This window comes from Orycteropus afer, unplaced genomic scaffold, assembly GCF_000298275.1.
Source record: "Orycteropus afer afer isolate SDZICR_OR568_19922 unplaced genomic scaffold, OryAfe1.0 scaffold00024, whole genome shotgun sequence".
In the NCBI taxonomy this organism is placed as follows: domain Eukaryota; kingdom Metazoa; phylum Chordata; class Mammalia; order Tubulidentata; family Orycteropodidae; genus Orycteropus; species Orycteropus afer.
The window spans coordinates 5,355,732-5,378,166 of NW_006921611.1; the positions used below are offsets into that span (position 1 = coordinate 5,355,732).

A 22,435-nucleotide genomic window follows, 5' to 3' on the forward strand; every position below is an offset into this window, starting at 1 on the left:
AATCTTCAATTCCTAGTGAACCAGAACATTATCTCCTTGGCCTCAGAGTGATCTTGGCCTAAGAGTTAGAAAACTTTTTCTGTAAAGAGCCAAAGAGTAAATATTTCACGTTTGGCAGATGATAAATTCTGTCACGGTTATTCAGTTCTGCTGTTGTAGCATGACGACAGCCATAGAAAATTGTGAAAATGAATGAATGTGACTGTGCTCCAGTAAAACTTTGTGAACACTAAAATTTGAATTCCATACAAGTTTCATGAAACATGGAATGTCTTTAAAACAAATTATTTAAAAATCATTAACTTGAGGGCCATACAAAAATAGGATGTAGCTTGCTGAGCCCTCTTCTACACCTTCTAGGTGGACAGTGTGATGACTTCAAATCGTTTCTTACCCACTTTCTGTGTGACCTTAGGCAAACTAAAGGTCTTATGCCTCTGGAAGGCTATTTCCTAATCGCGTAATGGAGGTGTTATCTACCTTGATGAGAATTAGAAATAGTACATGTCAGTGCTTAGTGCTTAGTTGTTGTTGTTGTTGTTATGTGCCGTCAAGTCAAACCTGACTCATAGCGACCCCTCCTTGGGTTTCCGAGGCAGTATCACTACGGAAGTAGGATTGCCCAATCTTCCTTCCGAGGAGTGGCTGGTGGGTTTGAACCGCCAGCTGTCTGGTTAGTAGGAAATCAGTAATGGGCCCATCTTTTGCAGTCAAGGTTTAGCCTGAAGTCAAGGTTTAACCTGATATGCAAAGACAAAAGCAGCTTTCTGTCAACCCTGTGAGGGCCAGAACAGTGTTACCAAGGTGACTATTTCCAGGGCTTACAAATGAAAGGCTGAGGACATCCTAAGGATAGGTTTTTGGCTTTGGGATAAGATGGCTGCACAAAGCCAAGTTGGCCATTTTTGAGCCTGAGGTGATACTCACTGCCTTCTCAGGACCCAGAGGAGAATGCAGAGACCAAAATACAGGTCAAGGGAAGCCTAGGGGAAGGAATGCATTTGTTCATAGACTGGGTTCAAGGACTAGGGGAGGCTGTGCTACAGATCCTGCTGACCTTTTGGTCATAGATAAAGAGTGGTAACCATACCCTTGGAGTGAACTTTTACATCAGGAGAGGGGAGAGTACTCCCCAGCCAGTCTTCATTCTGTTCCAAAGGTGGCCGAGGTCATCCTTGCAGTCACCACAGCTCTGCTGAACTGGAAAGTTGTTAACTGGGATAGGCTTTCCCTCAGAATCACTATCAGTACTTATTGCTGAAGACTATTTAAAGTCATGGAGAAATGTTCAAAACAATGTATACTGTGTCACCCCATCTTTGTTTTAATGTGTATGAGGGGAAAAAAAACTGCTGGAATAAAACCAAAATAACATTGGTTACCTCTTGAGAGTGGAAAAAACAGGATTTTTCTTTTTATTTTCCAAGAATAAATGTGTAACATTAGGAAAATCTAGAGACTGAATGAGCAGACAGGGGAGTGAAGGGAGGAGAGGAGCAGTATCTACTGCTCATCCAGAGATGGAATGCCAGTGAAGACAAGGACAGAACTTGAGGCCAGACAGGCAGGTACCTACCAAGTGCCTGGAACTTTGGAGCATGACTTCCTTCAGGCTCTCAAAAACCTGGATTTAGGAAAACTTCACTTTTCACATACCCTGCAATAATTTCCTTTATTATGGTTTTTGTTATCAGCAGCTGGGCTAAGGAGACTCAAAAGAAAAGGTGTGTTCCCGCTTGGGCTGGAGTTTTAAAGATGTAACTATCTGCTCTAAAGGACTGTGTTTGGTGGCAGTGGGAACCAAGTGGGGTTAAGAGGAATTCTTGCTTTCCATGCAGGAGACCCAGGTTCAATTCCTGGTCAATGCACCTCCTGAACAGCCATCACCCATCTGCCAGCGGAGGCCTGTGTTGCTATGATGCTAAACAGGTTTCAGTGGAGCTTCCGAACTTAAGACTAGGAAGAAAGGCCTTGTGATCAACTTCTGAAAATCAGCCATTGAAAACCCTATGGATCACAATGATCCAATCCACAACCAACTGGGGATGGCATAGGACCAGGATTTTATTCTTCTGTGCATGGTGTTGTCTGCAGTTGGGACCCAACTCTAAAGCAACCACCACCACCAATAGGAACCAAAGTGAGAGAACTCCAAAAGCAAGGGGAATAAATCTTGAAGGAAAACACTGAGGTCACTTGAATAATTAACCTTTTCTTCCTTGGAGGGATTTTTTTTTTTTTTTTTTTTTTAGGAATTTGGGTGAAGATTTACAGAGTAATTACAGTTCTCATACAGCAGTTCACATATATTTTGTTCAGAATTGACTTGTTTTTTAGGGATTTTTTTTTTTTTTTTTTTCCAATCAAACCTGGAGGACTTTGTGTTTTATTATGAGAATTTTTTTTCATGTCATTACATGGTGGCCCCACCATTGACATTAACCAGCCCCTCCACTAAAACCACATGTTCTACACCTTTCCTCTCTGGGAGCTTTTCAGGCACTGTCTGCCTCTGTTTCCCTACAAGGTAGCCTTTAGCTCTAAGAAAGAAAAAGTATCTTACCCTTCCCAGGAGGTCCAAGGCCCTCAAGCATGGCCTGTGCCTGTAGAGCAAGCACACCCTTCCTCCATGAGTAAAGGCTCAGAGTTTGGGAGAGTTGAGCTCAGGAGACTACTTGTAGAATTTACTCAGAAATGGATAAACATAACTGACTGGATCAGAGACCTGGTGCCCAGATCTGGGGCAGATCTGAAACCAACTAGATTTAACTCATGCACCAATAGTAAAGATTCTATTCTTTGGGCACTTGGTGCTGAGGAAAGAAGTCAAGGAAGGACCCTTGCTCAGGTGCGCAGCCAAAGGCACTCACTTCAAAAGAAAAGGTGGCTTTGTGCACTGGTGGCAAAAACTCAAATGATGTTTATCTGGTGAATGCCATGGTCCATCTGGGCTAGGGAAGGGGAGAAAAGGGTTGGAGACCTCAGAGTTCCCAAGTGGCGTTTCAGAATCCCAGAGTTCCCCAAAGACATTTCAGGGTTGGAGAAGGCATTTTTATTGCACCCATACACTAAACTACAAACACAAATTTTTGAAAGCTAGTACCATTTTATTTAGTGTTCTAGGAAATTTTAGGTTACTTCTTAGAAACAAAACCCAAAGAAACTCAAAGTTCCCAAAATAACAAAGCTGGAAATTAATAATTCTGTAATCCAAAAAACCACAGGGTGATCCTCCAATTGGATCTTGAGGCCAGACAGGCAGGTACCTACCAAGTGCCTGGAACTTTGGAGCATGACTTCCTTCAGCTCTCAGAAACCTGGATTTAGAAAACTTCACTTTTCACATACCCTGCAATACTCATAGCTCACATAGCAGATACTAAGAAACCAGAGTTGAGGTTGGTGTGGACACTAGGAGGTTAGGTTCTCCACCTAAAGCAATTTAATCTCTCAGCCTTGAGGAATCATTAATCAGTAGTTCTAAAAAAGAAAACAAGGTTGGTAGGGAGAAGGGGTCCAGCGAGCAGAAGTCTTGCATAATTTAACATTAAATTGCATCTAGCTTTCAATATGTAAGTAGCTAAGTACAGACCTTGCCCCTCTCTGCCCTGTTAAGTTCCAACTGTTGACAACACTGGAACCCACATTTATCCCATTCATGCATATCACACACCTCTCCAATTCATTGTCAATGCTGTTCAGCATGGTGAAGAGCAGACTTACTTTCTCTTCCACTATACTACCCTGATGAGCTTAACACACTGGGATGGGGGGAGGAAGGACACTTGTCTAAGTCCTAGGAATGAGATGATGCACAACTGGGCAAAGGACTGGCATTTTTTTTTTGTTTTTGTTTTTAGGAAGCTGGCCTCCAGTTGAAGTTCATTGAGCAGTGTTTGGTAATCTGATGCTTCCCAAAAGTACTGACTGATCTGCCTGAAGTTAGCTGGCAAGGCGCTCCTGATGCCAGAGAGCATAAGCCTGCTCCCAGAGCATCGAGTGCCATTTAAGGCAGCTCAAGGCAAGTCCCTGTTCTCTCTGTCTTGCCAGGCTTATTCCCTTAGACAGACCCCAGTCATCAGTCCTCCAGTGCTCCCCTCCATCACGCTCTGCTAATGGCTCAGAGCTGGCTACAGCTTTTCCTAGATAAATTCTTCCCCAAAGTCAAGTTTTCAGTGATAGTTATTAACTGAATAACCCCATGGCTAGCTACATAGTGAGGTGCAGGAATGCTACAAATTGCATTTTTTTCCAGCAGTGGTAGGAGCCAGAGACCAGAGACCCCTGAAGTAAATTGTCCTTCATTCTCCAGAGTTCCCAAGTGGCATTTCAGAGCACAGGAATTCACTCCCCACCCAGAGAGGTTCCTCTTGAACACTGACTAAGTGATATACCCCAGGCCCTAGCAGCAGGTATTTATAAACCAACCACCTCTCACTAACAACGCAGGTATCCGTGCTGGCTCTTACAAGGAAGACAAGCTGCTCAGAGTACACTTGCCCCTTAGCGCACTTGGGCTATCACAGTAAAAATACATTTGTATCAAAGTAAAAAATATAATACAGAACAAATATATACATGTACATTTTCAGAGTTCATGTGAATAAAGTTTTCTTTATAGGTAGGTAAATGTATTTCATAGCACTACAAAAATACAAGTCATCTGAGAAGTTCACAATGGTCCCCAGCACTGTAGGAGAGTATTAAATAAAATCATTGTAGATAATTAAAGGCTAATTAGATAAATCAAGTTACAGTATTATCCTTCAGATTAAAGTGCTCTGATGTAACTTATGCTGTAGCAAAAGTGATCATGAAGACAGATTTCCCTGCCAATGATCTCTGCTCTTAACCTCAACATAATAATATACATAGAAAAGACTCACAATTTAATAACTGCTATCATCTCACCCTTGCCCATCCCAATGGCCTGTGAGTGTCTCTCTTCAGGGCAGTTGTCAAGATTCAATGAGATTCTATCACAACTAGGAGTAAAACTGGCCAACAGGGAAACATTCTGATTCTAATACTAGGCTACCAACGATGAAGGTAGCTGGAAAATCTGAACTGGTGCTATTACTTAAGGAGGAGGCAGACATCCTAAAATATATATGCATTGATTTAGTTTGAAAAATAAAAAAAACCCAGCAAGTCAAAAGTAAGTATTATTATCTTGCTTTTCACAATTTTATACCAAGAATGTCTGTGAGTCTATTCATGAAGGGAAATGAAAAAGCAGCAATAGTATAAAGGAGGAGGCATTTTTGTTTTCTATAGGCTTTTAAATTTTATTAACTAGATTAAGCCCTCATTACAATTCCTGTGTCCTGAAAGTAACCTATCTGTTCCAGCAGGGCCAGGAAGTATTCAGAGGACAGCCACATGGACCCAGTTCAAGCCCATCAGAGCGTGACTCAGTCCCCCTCTAGGAAATGCTGCTAAGGAAATCAGGGAGCCAAAGACACAAGGGGAAATGCAAAGGAATCCTACTGCAGTCATTCCATACCTGAATGTGTGTAAGTGCGGGATGAGCCAACCCCTTATCAAGGCACTTGAATAGGCCATTCTCCTCAGCAGGAACTATCACCAGAGGGGGAATTTGACCAACTTCCCTGAATTGAGGGAAAGGTGATTCTCTAATGGCTCTAGTCTACGTGTCATATCTCCAACATGAGGGGCCATGGACCTACACAGAGCATATTTTAAGGCTGGAGAATAGTGAAAACTGGTATTTAGAGAAGGCAGCTTGTTCAAAATCTAAAAGGCACACTCAGAGGTTTTCCCTAAATTCCTCTACTCCAGTCAGAAACAAACAAGAGTCAAGTGTGAGAAGCCCAAAGGTTTACATGGTATCATAATTTAGAATCTGTGGCCAGAAAGTCACACCTGAGCTACTCACAAGCCAAGGAAGTATGTGTAACAGCACCAACAGGATCCTTCCCATTTCACCCTGGAGTTTTAATGGCCAGAGGATACGTATTTTAAAACCTCACTATCACAGAAAGAAAACCCCGGAGTTAAGATACAGTAATACCTTCTGCTCCTGTGCCATCTGAATCTCTGGCTCAGGAGCAGATCTTATGACCATGTGTCCAGTGGGCATAAAATATTTACAGCATAGTTGAAGGCACAGCGGCATTCAAAAATAAAACCCTGGGAATGTACAGTAAAAGATTTATTGTAATAATTAACCTAGCTTCAATTGGTAGAATTGACTCTTGCCAGATAATACGCAAGGGAGATGGTGACCTGAAGCCTGTTTGCTGGTTATCAGGCATACCGAGTCCTTGACTTTGAGAGCAGCTGCAAACACACTCACAAAAATGTTTCAGTGTTTTATTCTGGCAATTCATATCTTTCCTGCCTTTTTGCCGACCTGAGCTGGAATGCGGAGGATGTTGGGGGTTTCCTCCATGACTCTGACTAGCAGATTGTCAATGTAGTCTTCCAGCTCTCGAACCTGAAACTCCTTCTTGCTGATTGTTTCCTTTTGTCTGAGGACCAACTGAATCAGCTCATCATGGGTCAGCTGTGCATAAGCAAACGCAGGGTCCGAGGGCTTGTATTTCTTTGGAGAAAGAAAGAAAAAAAAAACATTATAAAGTCAATATAGAAATCAAGTGTCTAAAAGAAATACAAAAAAGGAAAATGTTGTTAATGATCTAGGTCTCCAGGGCATCTGTGCTTTCAATACAGGTTGAAAGCAGGCTGCTGATGTTTAAAGACTAGACCAAATAAAAAAACTCACTGCCTTTGAGTCAATTTCAATTCATAGCGACCCCCCTTTGGGTTTCCAAGGTGGTAAATCTTTACAGAAGTACATTGCCCAATTTTCCTTCCACAGACTGGCTGGTGGTTTTGAACCGCCAACCTTCTGGTTCACAGTCAAATGCCTTAGGCACTACACCACCAGAGCTCCTTAAAGACTAAACCAGGGGTGGCAAACTTTTCTGAAAAGAGCCTGAGAATAAATATTTTAGGTTTTGCTGGCCTTTCTTGCATATTCTTCTTTGTTTTCTTTTCTTCCCTCATCTGGCCACTTACCATGGAGGAGGTTCTGGCTCATGGTGACCCCATGTGTGTCAGAGTGAAACTGTGTTCCACAAGGTTTGCAGTGGCTGATTTTTCAGATGTAGATCACCAGGCCTTTCTTCCAAGGAGCTTCTCTGCGTGGACTCGAACCCCCAACCTTTTGTTTAGCAGCCAAGTGTGTTAACTGTTTGCACCACTCAGGACTCTTTTAAAATTAGCTTGCAGGCTGTGGACCCCTGGATTGGATTTGGTTTGGGGTTTGAGAAGTAAAATCATCAGAGCACTCAGTCCTCCAAGTGTCTGTGCCTCTGAGAACACTAAGAGTTCACACAGTTCTCATCAGTGCACAGCTGAGCCACAAGCCCCAAGCCCAAAGGGGACCATGAAGAAACCCAAACACAGACTCAGAAGACAAGCTCTTGCCTTCCAACACAACAGGTCGTGTCTAGCCCAGGCTCTCTGCCACTACCTAAGCGACACTCAGAGGATTTAGTCATTAGATGGATGCAGTGGCCACTCAGAGACTCTACCTGCAATCGTTTCCTACACATGAAAAATATGCAGTTGAAGCCAACTTTTTTGTGTGTCAACTTGGCTGGGCCTGGTTGAGTGGCTGGGCAGCTGGATGTAGAATTCCCCATGATGAGACTGGTAATCAACTCCATGGTGGAATCTACTGTGAGCAGCTGAGTAGCTGCTTTAGGGATGTGGTCTGCTTCCTGTATATAAGGAAAAGCTTTGGGGAATGGTCTCTAGCTTATGGCACACTTGAACCCTGCATGTAGCTGAGTCATTGTTCAGCAGCCTGCCATGCCCTGCTGGTGCCAGTCTGGGGACTTTCAACGGACTTGAATTAATGGCCTACCGTGAGGTTTGGTAACATCGGGACTGTGCCTTTTTATTTGTCACCCTTAGGCTTGTCAGCCTCCACAGCTAGCTGCTGTCTGACTGAAGAAAACCTCTAGCTCCAATGGGCCTGGAGCAGGAGACAGAGCTGGACCCCAAGGTTGAGGGGCTATCACCCAGCCCCTAAAGCCTGTCACTTGGAACTTGGACTTCTAGCCTCCAAACTGTAAGAGAATAAACTCCTGTTTGTTCAAGCCATCCCATTTATGTTATATTCCTGTCAGAGTGGCACTAGGTAACCTGGACAGTACCATATCACAGTCATGACCCTCAGACGTCTATGGTGCACCCTCTGGGTACACAGTGGCCTGAAAGACAGCTGAACGTAATGCTCCCTACTCATGATGAAAGAGCAGGCACCATCAAGTGTACTTTATTGGCATTTATCACTTGAGACAACAGACGACTGGATCCCAACTGTAATCTGACAAGCCCAAACCATGAGGAAATACAAAATAAAGATTGAAAAAAAAAAAAAAAGTAACATGTCCTACCAAGTGTCTAGTACCCACCCTGCCAACCACCCATTGCCGTGGACTCAATTCTAACTCACAGCAACCCTACAGGACAATAGTAGAATTATAGTAAAATAGTCTTAAGGTAGGGAAAACTCATTTTTTCTGAAATCAGTGGCTCAGGAGTTTACAAATCTACAAAATCCTATAGCAAACCAAACACTTTTTGCCTGCAGAACTCTGAGGTCTGCCCTGAGGGTATAACAGTTTCACTGTATAACACAAGAAGGGGAGGAGACTACCTTCTTCTACAAGAAGCAGCCAAGTTAAGAGCAGAATTACCATTTACTCTTCTGTGGCAACATGGCAGAAACCCCTGCCCAATCTAGTAAAGCAAACTGTCTCCATACAGCCAAAACCCAGGGGAGAAATCCCAGCTATGTATAACTGCAATACTAGCTTAGAAACACATACAAACATTTTCATATACAAACCAAACTCACTGTGGTAGTTATGTCTGTGTGTAACTTGGCTGGGCCTAGTTGAGTGGCTGGGCAGCTGGTGGTAGTTATTCCCCATGATGAGACTGGCAATCAACTCCATGGTGGGATCTACCACAAGCAGCTGAGTAGCTGCCTTTGAGATGTGATCTGCTTCCTGTTTTTAATGAGAAGCTTTGGGAATGGTCTCTAGCATACGGCACGCTTGGACCCTGCATGTAGCCCTGTTGTTGTTCAGCAGCCTGCCATGCTCTGCCAACCTTGGGACTTACAATGAACGTGAATAAATGGCCTGCTGTGTGGTTTGGTAACATCAGGGCTATGCCTTTTTACTTGTCAACATTGGGCTTCTCAGCCTCAGCAGCAAGCAGCTGTCTGAGTGAGGAAATGCTTCTAGCTCTAGTGGGCCGGGAGCAGGAGGCAGAGCTGGATCCCAAGGTTGAGGGGCTTTCACCCAGCCCCTAGAGCCTGGCACTTTGAACTTGGACTTAAAGCCTCCAAATTGTAAGAATAAACTCCTGTTTGTTAAGGCCATCCCATTTGTGGTATATTTCTTGTCAGAGCGGCACTAGGTAACCAGAATACTCACTGCCGTGGAGTTGGATCTGACTCATAGCAACCCCTCCTTGGGTTTCTGAGGCGGCATCACTAGGGAAGTAGATTGCCCTATCTTCTTTGGGAGGAGTGGCTGGTGGATTTGAACTGCCAGCCTTCTGGTTAGCAGTCAAATGTCTTAGGCATACAAAGAGAATTTTAACCTAACACAGGACAAGCTGCATAGCTATGCCTTCAAAAAACTGTTTCTCCCTTAATTCTTTTTTTTTTTTTTAAAGAAAACAACAACAAAAAAAACCTCGTTGAAAACATGTAATCAAAGATAACTTCTGGGCCTCAATCACTCTATTTGTGACTTCAAAAGCAGTATTTAACCAAAAATAACACATTTACATTTCATATCAAGGAAAACAGTAGTCTTTGTATACAATAGCCAAGATTATGTCCTCAAGAGTTTTTAGGTTTAGTCTCTGTCATATAAGGATTTTATCTCTTTGGAAAGTGAGATACACTCCAAAGGAGTTTGAAGATTGATGAAGAGACTGACAATGGGGAGTTAAGACCAGGGAGGCGCTCCTGGAGGGCAGGGGCCAGGGTTTGCAATTCAGCAACTCCAGGTTCACACAGTGTCCAACACACACAGAGCAACCGGTATGCAAGGCTCTCTACGTTAGAGTCTACAGAGGTTCAGGGTGTAAATTAGGAGCCTGGATAGGCAATAAATCACTGATCAGAGCAACCAATTGATCAGAACAAACTTCAACAATGGAGTGACATCTGAACTAGACCTTGAAGCATGAATTAAAATGGATTTCCCCAAAAAATAACAGGATTTTTTATTTAATTATAAAAGAAATATTTGCTCATTATAGAAAAATCTCAACCATAGAAGAGAAAAAAAACCATAATTTTGACACACAGTATTTAGGTCTCTTTCTTATGTTTTCTGTTTGTTCATGTTTTACAACTTCAGCATCAAACAAAAAACACAAAAAATAGTTTGTTTTTTCACTTATTATTTTGTGAGTATTTTGCCATCATTAAATTCTAGCACCAATTGCTTATTTAATGGCTGCTTAAAATGCCATTGTATTTTAAACAATCCTCTGCTGGTGGATATTTATGTTGTTTTCAATTAAAATGCAGGAACCTAAATCTTTGGCCATATTTCTAAATATCTCCTTAGGATAAGTGCCTAAAATCGAAAAGGGATGCACACCTTAATAACACACACCTTAAGTTTGTACTTCATACAAACTGTCAAACCACTATTGAATTTGGATTCTGTATTCCAAAAAGGGGGAAATATATATGTATATGTGTATAGGTATATACAAGATTTTTAAATCAAAAGAAGATCCCATTTATGTGATGATTTTTAAAAATTATGAAACAATCCAGCATTACAGAAAGTTAGCATCTGTGGAGGAAAAGATGAGCCATTAAAACAAAAAACAATGGTGCTAGATCCTGAATAGAGTGGGAGGAAAAACGTGGAACAAAAGCCAAACCACAATAATGACTAGAATTACTGGTCGTATGGCCTCTGGTGGGACCCCCAATACTATGGCCCTGGGATACACTTCAGGCCTGGAATAAAACTCACTCCCAAGGGCTGGTTCTCAGCCCAACAGTAAATAAGACGTATACGCAGACCACTCAACCCAGGGTGATACACCCACATACTCTACAGAGATACATCTCTTGGAGCAACTGGCAATGGGACACAAGGCACCAAAGGGACAACATTCACACAGAGGAAATGCAGGACACACAGGAGTGCATAACTATGGAGGTTACTGGGAAGGGAGAGGAGGAGATGGGTTAGGGTTGGGGATGGTAACTGGGGAGTGAAACCAAATGTACACGAAATGTTGGATATAAAACAAACTCTGCTCTGTAAATTTGCACCTAAAGCACAATGAAAAAAAAAAAACAATGGTGCTATTATCATGTATTTCCTGCCAGGAGTTTTACATTGGATTTTCTTTTCACATAGTTACAATAATAATGAGGTACACATTCAAATATGTGTCTAACACTTTCCATATGACAAATGGTTTTTGGATCTAGTTGGCTTCATTCTTCTAAAATGGAAGTGTAAAAGCCATCTGAGTAAATAATGTATTCCTACTTGTAAGTCATCTATAAAGGGTGGAGGCCCTAAAACAACAACTAAGGGAAAAAAGCCACCGTAATGATCCAGAGCTAGCTTTTCGTAACTTTAAGCTATGCAATTTCGTTCCCGAACTTCCCTTTTACTTTGAAACATCCTAAAGAACGGGTTTGGGTTTTTCTCTTTTTTACAATAATTACTGTCTTATGCCTTATTACACAGAGATAAGGCAGGCCAATAACAGTCTCTAGGAAACTTTTCACATTTACTCAGAATCTAGGCACTGGTATGGTACAGGACTAAGAGCTGTGTTGCAGATGGGCAGAAGCAGGGCTTAGACATGAGCAAGCCAAACCAAGCAACAGTTGCTTTTGTTTTAAAAGCCAGTTAATCTGCTGTATGAAAAGTGAATTTACTCTGTAAATCTTCACCCAAATCCTAAAAAAAAAAAAAAAAAAAAAAAAAAAAGCCAGTTAATCTCCCAATCGAAGGGGCATTGGTGGTGCAGTGGTTAAGTGCTCGGCTGCTAACCAAAAGCTCGGTGGTTCAAACCCACCAGTCACTCTGTGCGAGAAAGATGTGGCAATCTGCTTCCATAAAGATTACAACCTTGGAAACACTATGGGGCAGTTCTCCAATAGGGTCACTATGAGTCAGAATCAACCCAACAGCACACAACAATAACAACTCTCCCAATCAGTGCCAGGAGATAAGGCACTGTGAAATAAATAAAATGGGAGCCAAGGGTTTTGCTAACTTCCCCAAAGCTAGGTGTTTGTCTCTCTTTGGAGCCAAGCTGCGTTCCACACTAAAAGGAAGAGGGGATGGGAGGCTGCTAAATGACCCTAGTTTTCATTATCATCTCACATGTTGTTTATTTTGATGTCTTTACACTGTTCTTTTGCCCAATTTCCTGGTAAATACTGTTTAACTCCAGAAAGACAAGTGCTGACTTTTCTACCTACAGATACACTTCATGGGTTGGGCCTAACACACAGCAGGTACACAGTTCTGACTTGGGCTGCTAGCTTTGAGAATGATGGTGACCATCTGCCTCATCAGCAAGCACTACAAGGGAAGCAAGGGCAAGAGGGGTAGAAGATGCTAACTTATTTTCAGGAATAATTAATTGCTGATGAATATAAATATAAATAATTACTGCTAAATAAAAATATAAAGTTTATTTGTATAGACTGTAGCGTCCCCAGTAGTCAGTCAGGAAGTTCTGTCCACATATTTGAAATATAAGACACCCTTACAAACTTAGGGTGACCAATTCCTTACTAAATCATTCTCTCCCAGTGCATGAGACTGAATCAGAGAAAGCCAGGGTTTTGCAACAAGGCAGTATTTGAGATCCTTCTGGGTTTAGAATCAAAAAGGACAGGATGAAGACACCCCAAAGCAGAGGCCATCAAGGAGACCTGTTTTGTTTTTATGAAGAGGGGTTGTTTTTAATGTTAGTATGGGTTTTTCAAAGAGAAGAAACCCTCTAATCCAGTCATACTCTTCTTGGCAATTTAGCTTAATGAAATAATCTGAAAGAAGAGAAAAAAGTTCTATGCAAGAAATTATTTATGGAAGTGGTATTCAAATGGAAAACAAAAAACAACCTAAATGTCCAATAATAGAGGAATGGTTAAGTAAATACTGGTATAACCGTGTCAAAGTACAATTACGTAGCAAAGTACAAAAAAGCTTATGATATACTGTTAAGTGAAAAGGAGAACTCAAGGATGTTTCCACGCATGTGACAGATTTGGAAAATCATCATTTTGCAACCACCATATTCATCAATGAAAGTCTGATGAGGAACAGGATACTTACATATAACATCAAATTATTTCCCCACAAATTGCTTATTAGCTGTAAAGGAAAAAAACAGCAACTTTACAGTAGAGAACCTGGCAGATATCACCTAAACTAAGTCATCAGAGCTAACACCCCACTAATGGGACAAAATGGTATCATTTGCCTCCTTAAATAATGATACACCAAGAAGAAAACATTATTTGTGTAATTCATTTCTGCCAAGAATGAATATAACTAATCACCAGGAAACATCAGACCAACCCAAACTGAGGAAAAGTGTGTAAAACAACAGATCGAAACTCTTTAAAAAGTCAATGTCTTGAAAGACAAAGAACGTTTGAGAAACTACTCCAGAATAAAGGAGACTGAAGAGCTGAAGAGGAGTCTTGGTGGTGCAATGTAATTTAAGTGCTTGGCTGCTAGCTGAAAAGTTGGCAATTTGAACCCATCAGATGCTTCGTGGAAGAAATAACCTGGTGATCTGCTCCCTTAAAGATTTCAGCCTAGGAAACCTTATGGGGAAGTTCTACTCTGTTTTATAGGGTCACTATGAGTCAGAATGGCCCTAGGGGATGGCCTCGGGCCTAAGGCACCAAGCACAAGGCTGGCGTTTAAAGCCCACCAGCCACTCCTCGGAAGGAAGACAGGGCTTCCGTAGTGATATTGCCTCAGAAGCCCAAGGAGGGGTCGCTGTAAGTCGGGTCTGACTGGACGGCACGTAACAACAACAACATGAGTGTAATTAACTCAGCAGCACAGAACAACAAAGAGATGAGGAATCCCTGGGTGGCATAAACAGTTAAAGTATTCGACTAGCTGAAAGGCTGGCAGTTGTAACCCATCCAGAGGCACCTCAGAAGACAGGCCTGGTGATCTGCTTCTGAAAGGTCACAGCCTGGAAAATCCCATAGAACAGTTGTAATCTGCACACATGGGGTGACCTTGAGTCAGAACTAACAACAGTAACAACAAGACAACAAAGTTAATGTAACTAGCAATCGTGGATTGAATCCTCACCTGGGGGGAAAATAAAGGACATGATCGGAACAACTGGTAAAATTGAAATGTAGACTATAGATAAGAAAATAGTATTATGTTGATGTCAAATCTCCCAATTTTGAAATTTATTCACTCATGTATTTAAGGGGAAAGGGACATGATGCACATAACTTACTCTCAAATTTTTCAGAAAAAAATAATGTATGAATATGTATATATTTATACAAAGTGAGGAGGGGGTAAAGAGTGAGAGAATGATAAAGCAAATCTGGCAAAATGTTACCAGTTGGTGAATCAGGATGAAGGACACATAGGAGTTCTTTGTACTATTCTTGCAACATTTTTGTCAGTTTGAAATTATTTCAAAATAAAGTTACAAAAAACTATATTCAGGCAATGAATACAATCACAATCATGCATTCTCACTGAAAGATGTGAAAGGAAATATGGGGAAATGAAAGCATCTGCTTTGAATGGGCCAGACTGTGGATGACCTTTACTTCTCATTAAAAAGAAGTGCTGGTGTCAATCCTGTTGCCTGAGATACAGCAAATTAAACAATAACTAAATAACTATAAGGGAAAAAGTAATTATCTAATGGAAAATATAAGGACTTCCAAAGGTTATCCAAAGATACCAGAAATATGATTAAATTAGTCCTAGCATTACCTATTGCTCAAGAAGCTACACATTTGTGTAGTTAATTTCTGTCAAAAATGAGTATAACCAAATCACAAGGAAACATCAGATAAACCCAAACTGAGGAAAAAAAGTCTATAAAACAACAGATCTAAACTCGTTAAAAAGTCAATGTCTTGAAAGACAAAGAACGATTGAGGAATTATTCCAGAATAAAGGGGATTAAAGAGACAAAGAGGAGCCTTGGTGGTGCCATAGTTAAGTGCTTGGCTGCTAACTGAAACGTTGGATATTCGAAATTGCCAACATCTAGAAATGTTTTTTTGGCAGATTCCTAACTACCATGCCACTTTCTTAGAGAAGACATACCTTCATTATTGCTTCATTGACCATATTCTCACTGATTATGGTGGCAGTTCCCAAACTGGAGCTAGTAATCTTTGTGGCTGTTGTGTTCATTGGCTTCACAGGATGAAGTCTGAAGAGAAGGAAAAAAGGGACCCTTAGACCTCTCAGCAATGGCAGAAACAAGAAATCAGCCATCTAAAAGATGGCAGCAAGCAAGATACACAAGGAGGGTGACTGGTGACAGGCTCCATTCATATCTCCAATCCAACAGATTCCAATGTCTAAGTTCCTATGAAATGAAAGTCAGAACAAGGCAGGACACAGCAGCCAGCAAAGCATACCTTTGGCCAGATATCTTGATGTTCTCACAAGACCTCTGTCATATTATGAATATTAGAACATTAAAGGCAGTCTCTTACTTTTGGAGGTAACTATAACCTAGGACTCCACTGTGGAAGTCCCTACAGGACCTTATGTTCTTCAACAACAAAGAGTTCACAACAAATATGCCAGCTTCACAACAGGCAGTGCTTAAAGGAAGTTTTCACACTGCTAGATTCTACTATTCAATCTCAGTTGGTTTCTGAGACTATTAAGGTACTAGCCACAGTAAATTGCTGCCATTTTAGAGCTCAGTATGTGACTACAGAGCAATTCCTAAACTATCTTTGAAGACTACTACTACGTTCTTGCTACAAACACAGAAGTGTCTTGAGGTATTCCAACCACAGGGGATAGTCCTTTTAAAATAGGCCCTACCAGCAAAACGACTGGTTATAACATCAGAATATTTGTGTGGTTAGAAAGCCATAAATCTGCAGTAAAAAGCAAGGGGAGGAACATTGCTCACATTTATGAAGACAATCTTGCCCATCTCTCACCTGTGCTTGGCTGACCAACTTCCAGTGCCTGGCTGAGCTGAGACTGGATGTGTCTCTGAGGGGGAGACCCAGGCCTGAAGAAGCGGCTTCCTCTTGCCAGAACTGTCAACTTTAGCAGCGGAGCCCTCTGCTGTTGCTTTTTTTTGAGATTCTGCTGTACTAGAGTGGTGAGTGTTAGAATGTGGAAAGCTAGGGCAAGAATGTGTGGCAGAAAAGGGCTCAGAAAGGGAGGGACTAGAAACAGGAGATTCCAAGGATGTGCCAGGAGGCTGGCTTGGCCTCCCATTTTCCTCCAGTTTTTCTTCATCACCACTGCCAGGGTTTGGCAGCTGTTTATCCAAGCTTGAGCTCTTGCCAAGATGTGGTTTATGAATTCCTAAAGCTGCAATTTGGTCTGAAGAAGCTATAACAGATGCTTTAGGTGCTTTTGATCCAAGGGCACAAAGATTCTCCGCAGGCACTGTGGGATCATCTCCCATACCACGCAGTCCCTTTTTCTTCTCAGGGTAAGGAGGTGACATGCTCAAGGAGGAAGCTCCTACTTCTAGAGCTGCCACCTTTGCTGTCTCTTCAACATCTTCAACCTGGTCTACTTTTTCATCATCTGATGTGACTTCAGGAATAGAAGAAAGGGTTAGGTTCAGATCGGCCATGACTGGAGATTTGGCATCTGTGGCAGACTGAAGATCATTCAGAGGATCAGCCAATAAACCTTCATGATCACTGGCTTTGCTCTGATATTGCTCCATTAGGGTATCATCTCCCTTAGTCCTAATGAGTGGAATGTCTTTCTCTGAGCTTGTTTCATTCGTAGGTTTTTCTGAGAAACTCTCCTCCTGATCCACCATGGAAACCGGCACATCACAGTTCAAAAGCCTTGATTCAGCCACAGATTCTCTCTCTGAATCTTCCGTGTGGGGAGATGTAGAAGGCTCCCTGTCACACACACTTCCAGCAGCAGCCCTTTCCTGGGTCATTTCCTGGGGATTATTTCTGTCTTCCTCTATCCACCCAGTGGACTTCTCTACCTCCTCTTCTGTGAAGAGATGCTCAGAAAATGACACACGTTTCTTGACTTTCTTTTGGCCCTCACTGGCATTCAGACCCATCTCTTCATGTGTCTGTGTTACTGAGTCAAGTGGGGGGACCGCTTCTCCCATTTTAAGAGGGGGCACCACTTCTTTAATTGCTGAAGTCATCTCACCGTTTCTAACTTTGTTTTCTACCAAAGATCTAGACTGAATCTCAAAGTCTGCATTTTCCCTCATCCAAGGCTTCCTTGCTGAGCTTTCAATTCTGCCACTTCTAACTGAAAGGGCAAATGTTTTTTCTTGAGCCTCTTCTGATGAAGGGATGTAGTCTTGTTTTTTGTAGGGAAACCTCAGAAGCTCCTCTTCTTGTTGTCCTACTTCAGGCTGCTCCAGGAGAGAGTTTTCTACTTTCTCATCACTGGTATTCTTCTCTGTGTCTACGTCACCGGTCTCCATGGTTAGAGAGTCTTCTGTCTCTTTACACACTGCAATGGGTAGCTCTTTGGAAAGTGATCCCAAGGCAGAAGAAACAGTATTTGGAACTTGTGCTATACTCTCTTTTTGAAACTCTGCTTTAAGATGCAAAGATGGTTCTTCAGAAATGGTCTGGTCTTTGTCTGTGTGAGGCCAGCTGTCAATAGGGGTAGATGTGGAAATGGGAGCCACTACGGGAGATGAGAAAGAGGAGGAGACAGGAGGACTTTCAGAGGACTGTGTCTCTGAATCATGCCCCAGTTCAGAAGGGAGGAGGGTCTGACTAGAACCAGGAGAGCGAGCATGAACAAAGACAGGCAAGTCAGGGGAAGAAGGAAGCCTGGCTTTGGGTTGAGCCTCTGGAGACACTTCCAGTCTGTAAAAAGGACAAAATAAAATCTGCAGGTCAGTTGCAGATGCATCAAGAGAAAGACTCAAAAAAAAAAAAAAAAAAACCATATATAAAACTAAAGTTGTTTAAAAGGGGAGAACTGTTTTATCTTTTACATTTAGGGCAGAATCTTAAGACACTAAAGAAGGAACACCAATACTTAACATACAAAAGAGACAGTTTTTTTTTTTTTTTTTTAAATTACTAAGCACATCTGTCACGTAGAGATCTGCTGCAATAGAAATAGAAAGACCCAGGTAAAGCAATAGCCTACAGTTTCTTGTGGTGATAAAGACAAAACCCTAACATTTTAATACTGTAGGACAAAAAGTGTCTAAAAAGTTCAAAGTAGTAGAAGATGTATCACAAGGTAACAGGCAGATTTTGAACAGGAACTGTGTGTGTGTATATGTGTATGTGTGAGATTAAAGTAAGCAGAATCTCCAAAAAAAGTCTCACACACCCAAGCCCATAGAGACGTTGTCAGTGTGAATGTGAATCATGCCAAAAAGCAGAAACCCCCACAAGGCTTACTTGGGCTCCTGCAACAGGAGGCAGAGTAAACACAGAGAACTGTCATAACACACTCAAGAGTGGAGCAAGAGTCTCTCATGTGAGCAAACTATGTCCATGTGAGAAAGAAGAGATATCATTTGTCTCAAAGGGAAATCTGTAACAAGAATGTAATAAACACATTCTGAACATATCACAACCAAAACCTAGTTTTCCCAACTTGCAACACTCAGAACTTGCTACAAACCATGGCATGAACTTCCACAGGGGTCTGATTATCATAGTGAGATGGGACAGGCCACATCTGCTGAACTAGTAGCTTTCGGCTGGGAAATGTTATTTTGATTTGTGCATGCCAAGCAAGCAGCAAGGACTGATTTTTTTTGTTTTTAAAAGATAACTTAGACTAATAAACCTTTGGCATATACATGTAACACTATGGAATAAGAAGCAAGATGTGCTTTAGTGGTGGGCCTTGCTGAATACCATGAATAGTAAGGTGGAAGGTCTTGAATGAGAAGAGCCAAGACTCACCGAGGTTTCACAGCTTTAGTCTGGGGAGCCCTTGGAGAGGGGACGGGTAGCTTAGGTTCAGGTTTGGACTCTGGCTCAGCTTCTGGCTCTGTGATCTGCACCTCTTCAAAGGGGTTCAGAGATTTATTCCATTCGTAGACAACAGATGAAGTATCTTTCTCGGATTTTTTCATAAGGTCTTTAACAGGCTCCGACTCATGCTTCCTTGGTTGGATTTCTGGGAGCACACCTCCCTTCTCCTTCTCTGGGATGGTAGGAGGGCTCTCCTCTTCACTGCCCTTAGCCATGTCCTTCTTTCCCATCACCAGAGAAAGCAAAGAGTGCTTCTTGTTCTCCTGCTTCTTGCTCTCTTTGGTTTCTTTCCCAGCCTCCAAGCTCACTGGGGCTGTGTTTCCCCTAACGTCGCCACTGACCAGTGGTCTGTAGGATGGCAGAGACATGGATTTCAAAGAGTCTTTTGTGAAAGACTCAGAGAGCAGTCTGTCAGAAGCCACTTCACCTGCTTCCCCAGGTTCCTTCCAAGACCGGGGAGCAAGGTTTTCTGTGGATGAGAACAAATGTTTCTTCCTGAAGCCCTGGGGAGATGGGGAAGAAGAGGGAGTGCTGTCTTTGGTCTCACTCTTGGATTCTGGCTGCTCCAGGTAAACATGGTTCCCGTTGATACAGACGTTAGAGCGGGAAAGGGTGTCATTCTTAGACCGAAAGCCACTGAGAAAGGAGAGTCCCTCCTTCTTGGACAGGTTGAAGTTGATCTGGTTCAGCTGCTTGGGATCTGCACTTGCTGTTCTCTTGTGAGTCATGACTATGAGGAGGAAAAGGAAAAAACAGAAAGGGGTAAGAAGTTAAACAAGTGGCTCACAACTGGTGTGGGGGTACTTATCAGTGTCTAGATACATTTTTGGTTGTCACAACGAGTAGGGTGCAACTGGCATCTAGTAAGTAGAGGTCAGGGATGCTGTTAAAACATCTTACAATGCGTAGCACAGCCCCCTATAACAAAGAATTATCTAGTCCAAAATGTCAATAGTGCTGAGGTTGAAAAACCCTGTATTAAACCAATGAAAAGAACAGCACTCTTGGTAGAGTAGCAGAATCTGACCAATAGCAGGGATTTGGTAATTGAAATTAAAGGTCAAAATATACAATTACTTCAGGGTAAAAGCACTGGATTCCGTAGCTTCCACTGGAATGTATCCCACAAGGCTTAAAGCATATAATTAAAAAAAAAAAAAAAACCAAATCCATTGCCAGTGAGACAATTCCGACTCAATAGCGACCCCCATAGGGTTTCCAAGGCTGTAAATCTTTATGGAAGCAGACTGCCTCACCTTTCTCCTGCAGAGCAGCTAATGGGTTCAAACTGTTGAGCTTTTGATTAGCAGCCTAATGCCTTAACCACAGCGCCAGCAGAGTCCCTCAAAGCATATAGCAGGAGCTCAATAAATAATTGATGAATTAATTAAATATCAGGATTACTATCTAAGGAGCTCTGGTGGCACATTGCCTTAGGCATTTGCCTACTAACCAGAAGGTTTGGAGTTCAAACCCACCAGCTGTTCCGTAAAGATTTACCAACTTGGAAACCCAACAGGGGTTGCTATGAGTCAGAATTAACTTTATGGCAGCAGGTTTGGTTTTTTGGTGTAATGTTTTACCCTTTAAAAATTTTTTGATGTACTTTCTGTTAGCTTATAAAATCAGGTGTTTCTCCCCTGCCCCCATCCTGGTGAAAATATACACAGCAGGTAATACACCCATTCGACAATTTCTACGTATACAATTCATTAACATTAGCTACATTATTCACATTGTGTCACCATTTTAGCTATCTCTCCCTGTACTGTTTTACCACCCCTGCCTTAGACTCACTGCCTCATAAACTAGTCAGCTATTCTTTAAATATTATAAATTTGACTGATATACATAATGCTTTAAAAGAGCACAATGCTCAAAGTGAACAATCTTTACCAATTCAGCTAAATTGTTATTTAGTTTCAAGATGACTTTAGGGGATATTTTCAGTTCACGTTTCAAAATTTTTCTCAGGGCAAGAGATTTGGGGGTTCCTCCAGCCTCAATGGGTCCAGAAAGTCTGTATTCTACAAAAATTTGACATTCTAGTCTACATTTTCTCCCCTTTTGATTAGAACTCATCTCCTGAGTCTTTGATCAAAACATTCAGTAAGGTATCATCCAGTTCTTACAGTCTCATGGCAAAGGAATCAGTAGTCCATGGAGGCAACTAGACCAGAGTCAGACCTTTTTTTGAAAAGTATTTAATACATTCTTAGAAAAAAAGGGCTTAGAAAACAGAAAGAGTTTCCTAATCAAGATTAAGATGTCCCACCATCTTCATTCTTATCCTCATCATTGTAGTAACTTAAGAGCTGAATTAAAATCTTTCTCTTAAAATATATTTGTTTTGTGTACCTATGTGCACACACACATCAAAAAATATGCTCATTTCTTCTCTCAAAGCAAAGGAAATTAAGGAAGGAAATTAAGGAAAGAAGGAAAACCCAGTGAGAAGAAAGAAGAAACTCACTGTCTGAGGCAGAAGACGACTCGCCCTCATTGTCATCATCTTCCCACCGGGACTGAAAGTCTCCGGGACGAAGCAGCACTTTGTCTGACTTGGAAGTAGGCAGGACGGACATGGACTGCGAGAGCGGTGTTTTCTGCAAATTAGACTTGGAAAACAAGGTCTTGATCTTTGATTTCTTTTTCTTGTCTTTTGTAGAAGATTCATCATCACTGTCACCTGATGGCGTCATGCTGGGCACAATGGCAGAAGCAGAATCTGATGCACTATCTTTATTCTTCCCCTTGATCTTGTCCTTCAGTTTTCCAAATGGGTTCCGAGACTTATCTTTCATGGAAAGGTCAAACATGCTAGCAGTCATGTTGTTTCTCATAAACTGGATGTCAACCTCAATTTCTCCTCGCTCTTTATTCTTTTTTCCTGGTTTGGATTTCAAAGTATACCACCTACAAGGAGAAAGGCTGAGAAGTTACCCTTGAACAGAAGAGCCTGAAACAAAAATTCCTAAAAATTGTGGTAAATACATGTATATTGAAACAATTTTCACAAATGATCTCCAACTCTAACTGGCCTCTCCTCTCTGTTACTACCAACTTCATACGTAACACATTCTTATGCTCTGTTTCTGCAGGCTAGTGGGTAGGATGGGGGATGAGGGCAGAATTTTTGAGAAGACACTCATAAGGCCAAGATCTAGTCTGTTTCTA

At 41.8% G+C, this 22,435-nt stretch overlaps 1 protein-coding gene across 1 annotated transcript in view; it reads right to left on the reverse strand.

Moving 5' to 3' along the window:
* Window positions 1-6,349: 6,349 nt before the first annotated feature.
* The window catches only part of RAB11FIP1 (RAB11 family interacting protein 1), a 31,411-nt gene continuing 15,325 nt past the window's right edge, over window positions 6,350-22,435 (reverse strand). Inside the window, exons 2-5 of the mRNA XM_007934974.1 lie at window positions 21,732-22,174; window positions 19,187-19,988; window positions 15,384-15,492; window positions 6,350-6,568 (exon numbers count right to left, since the gene is read on the reverse strand). Of these exons, the coding sequence (XP_007933165.1) occupies window positions 6,350-6,568; window positions 15,384-15,492; window positions 19,187-19,988; window positions 21,732-22,174 (1,573 nt within the window). The remainder of the gene's footprint in view (window positions 6,569-15,383; window positions 15,493-19,186; window positions 19,989-21,731; window positions 22,175-22,435) is intronic.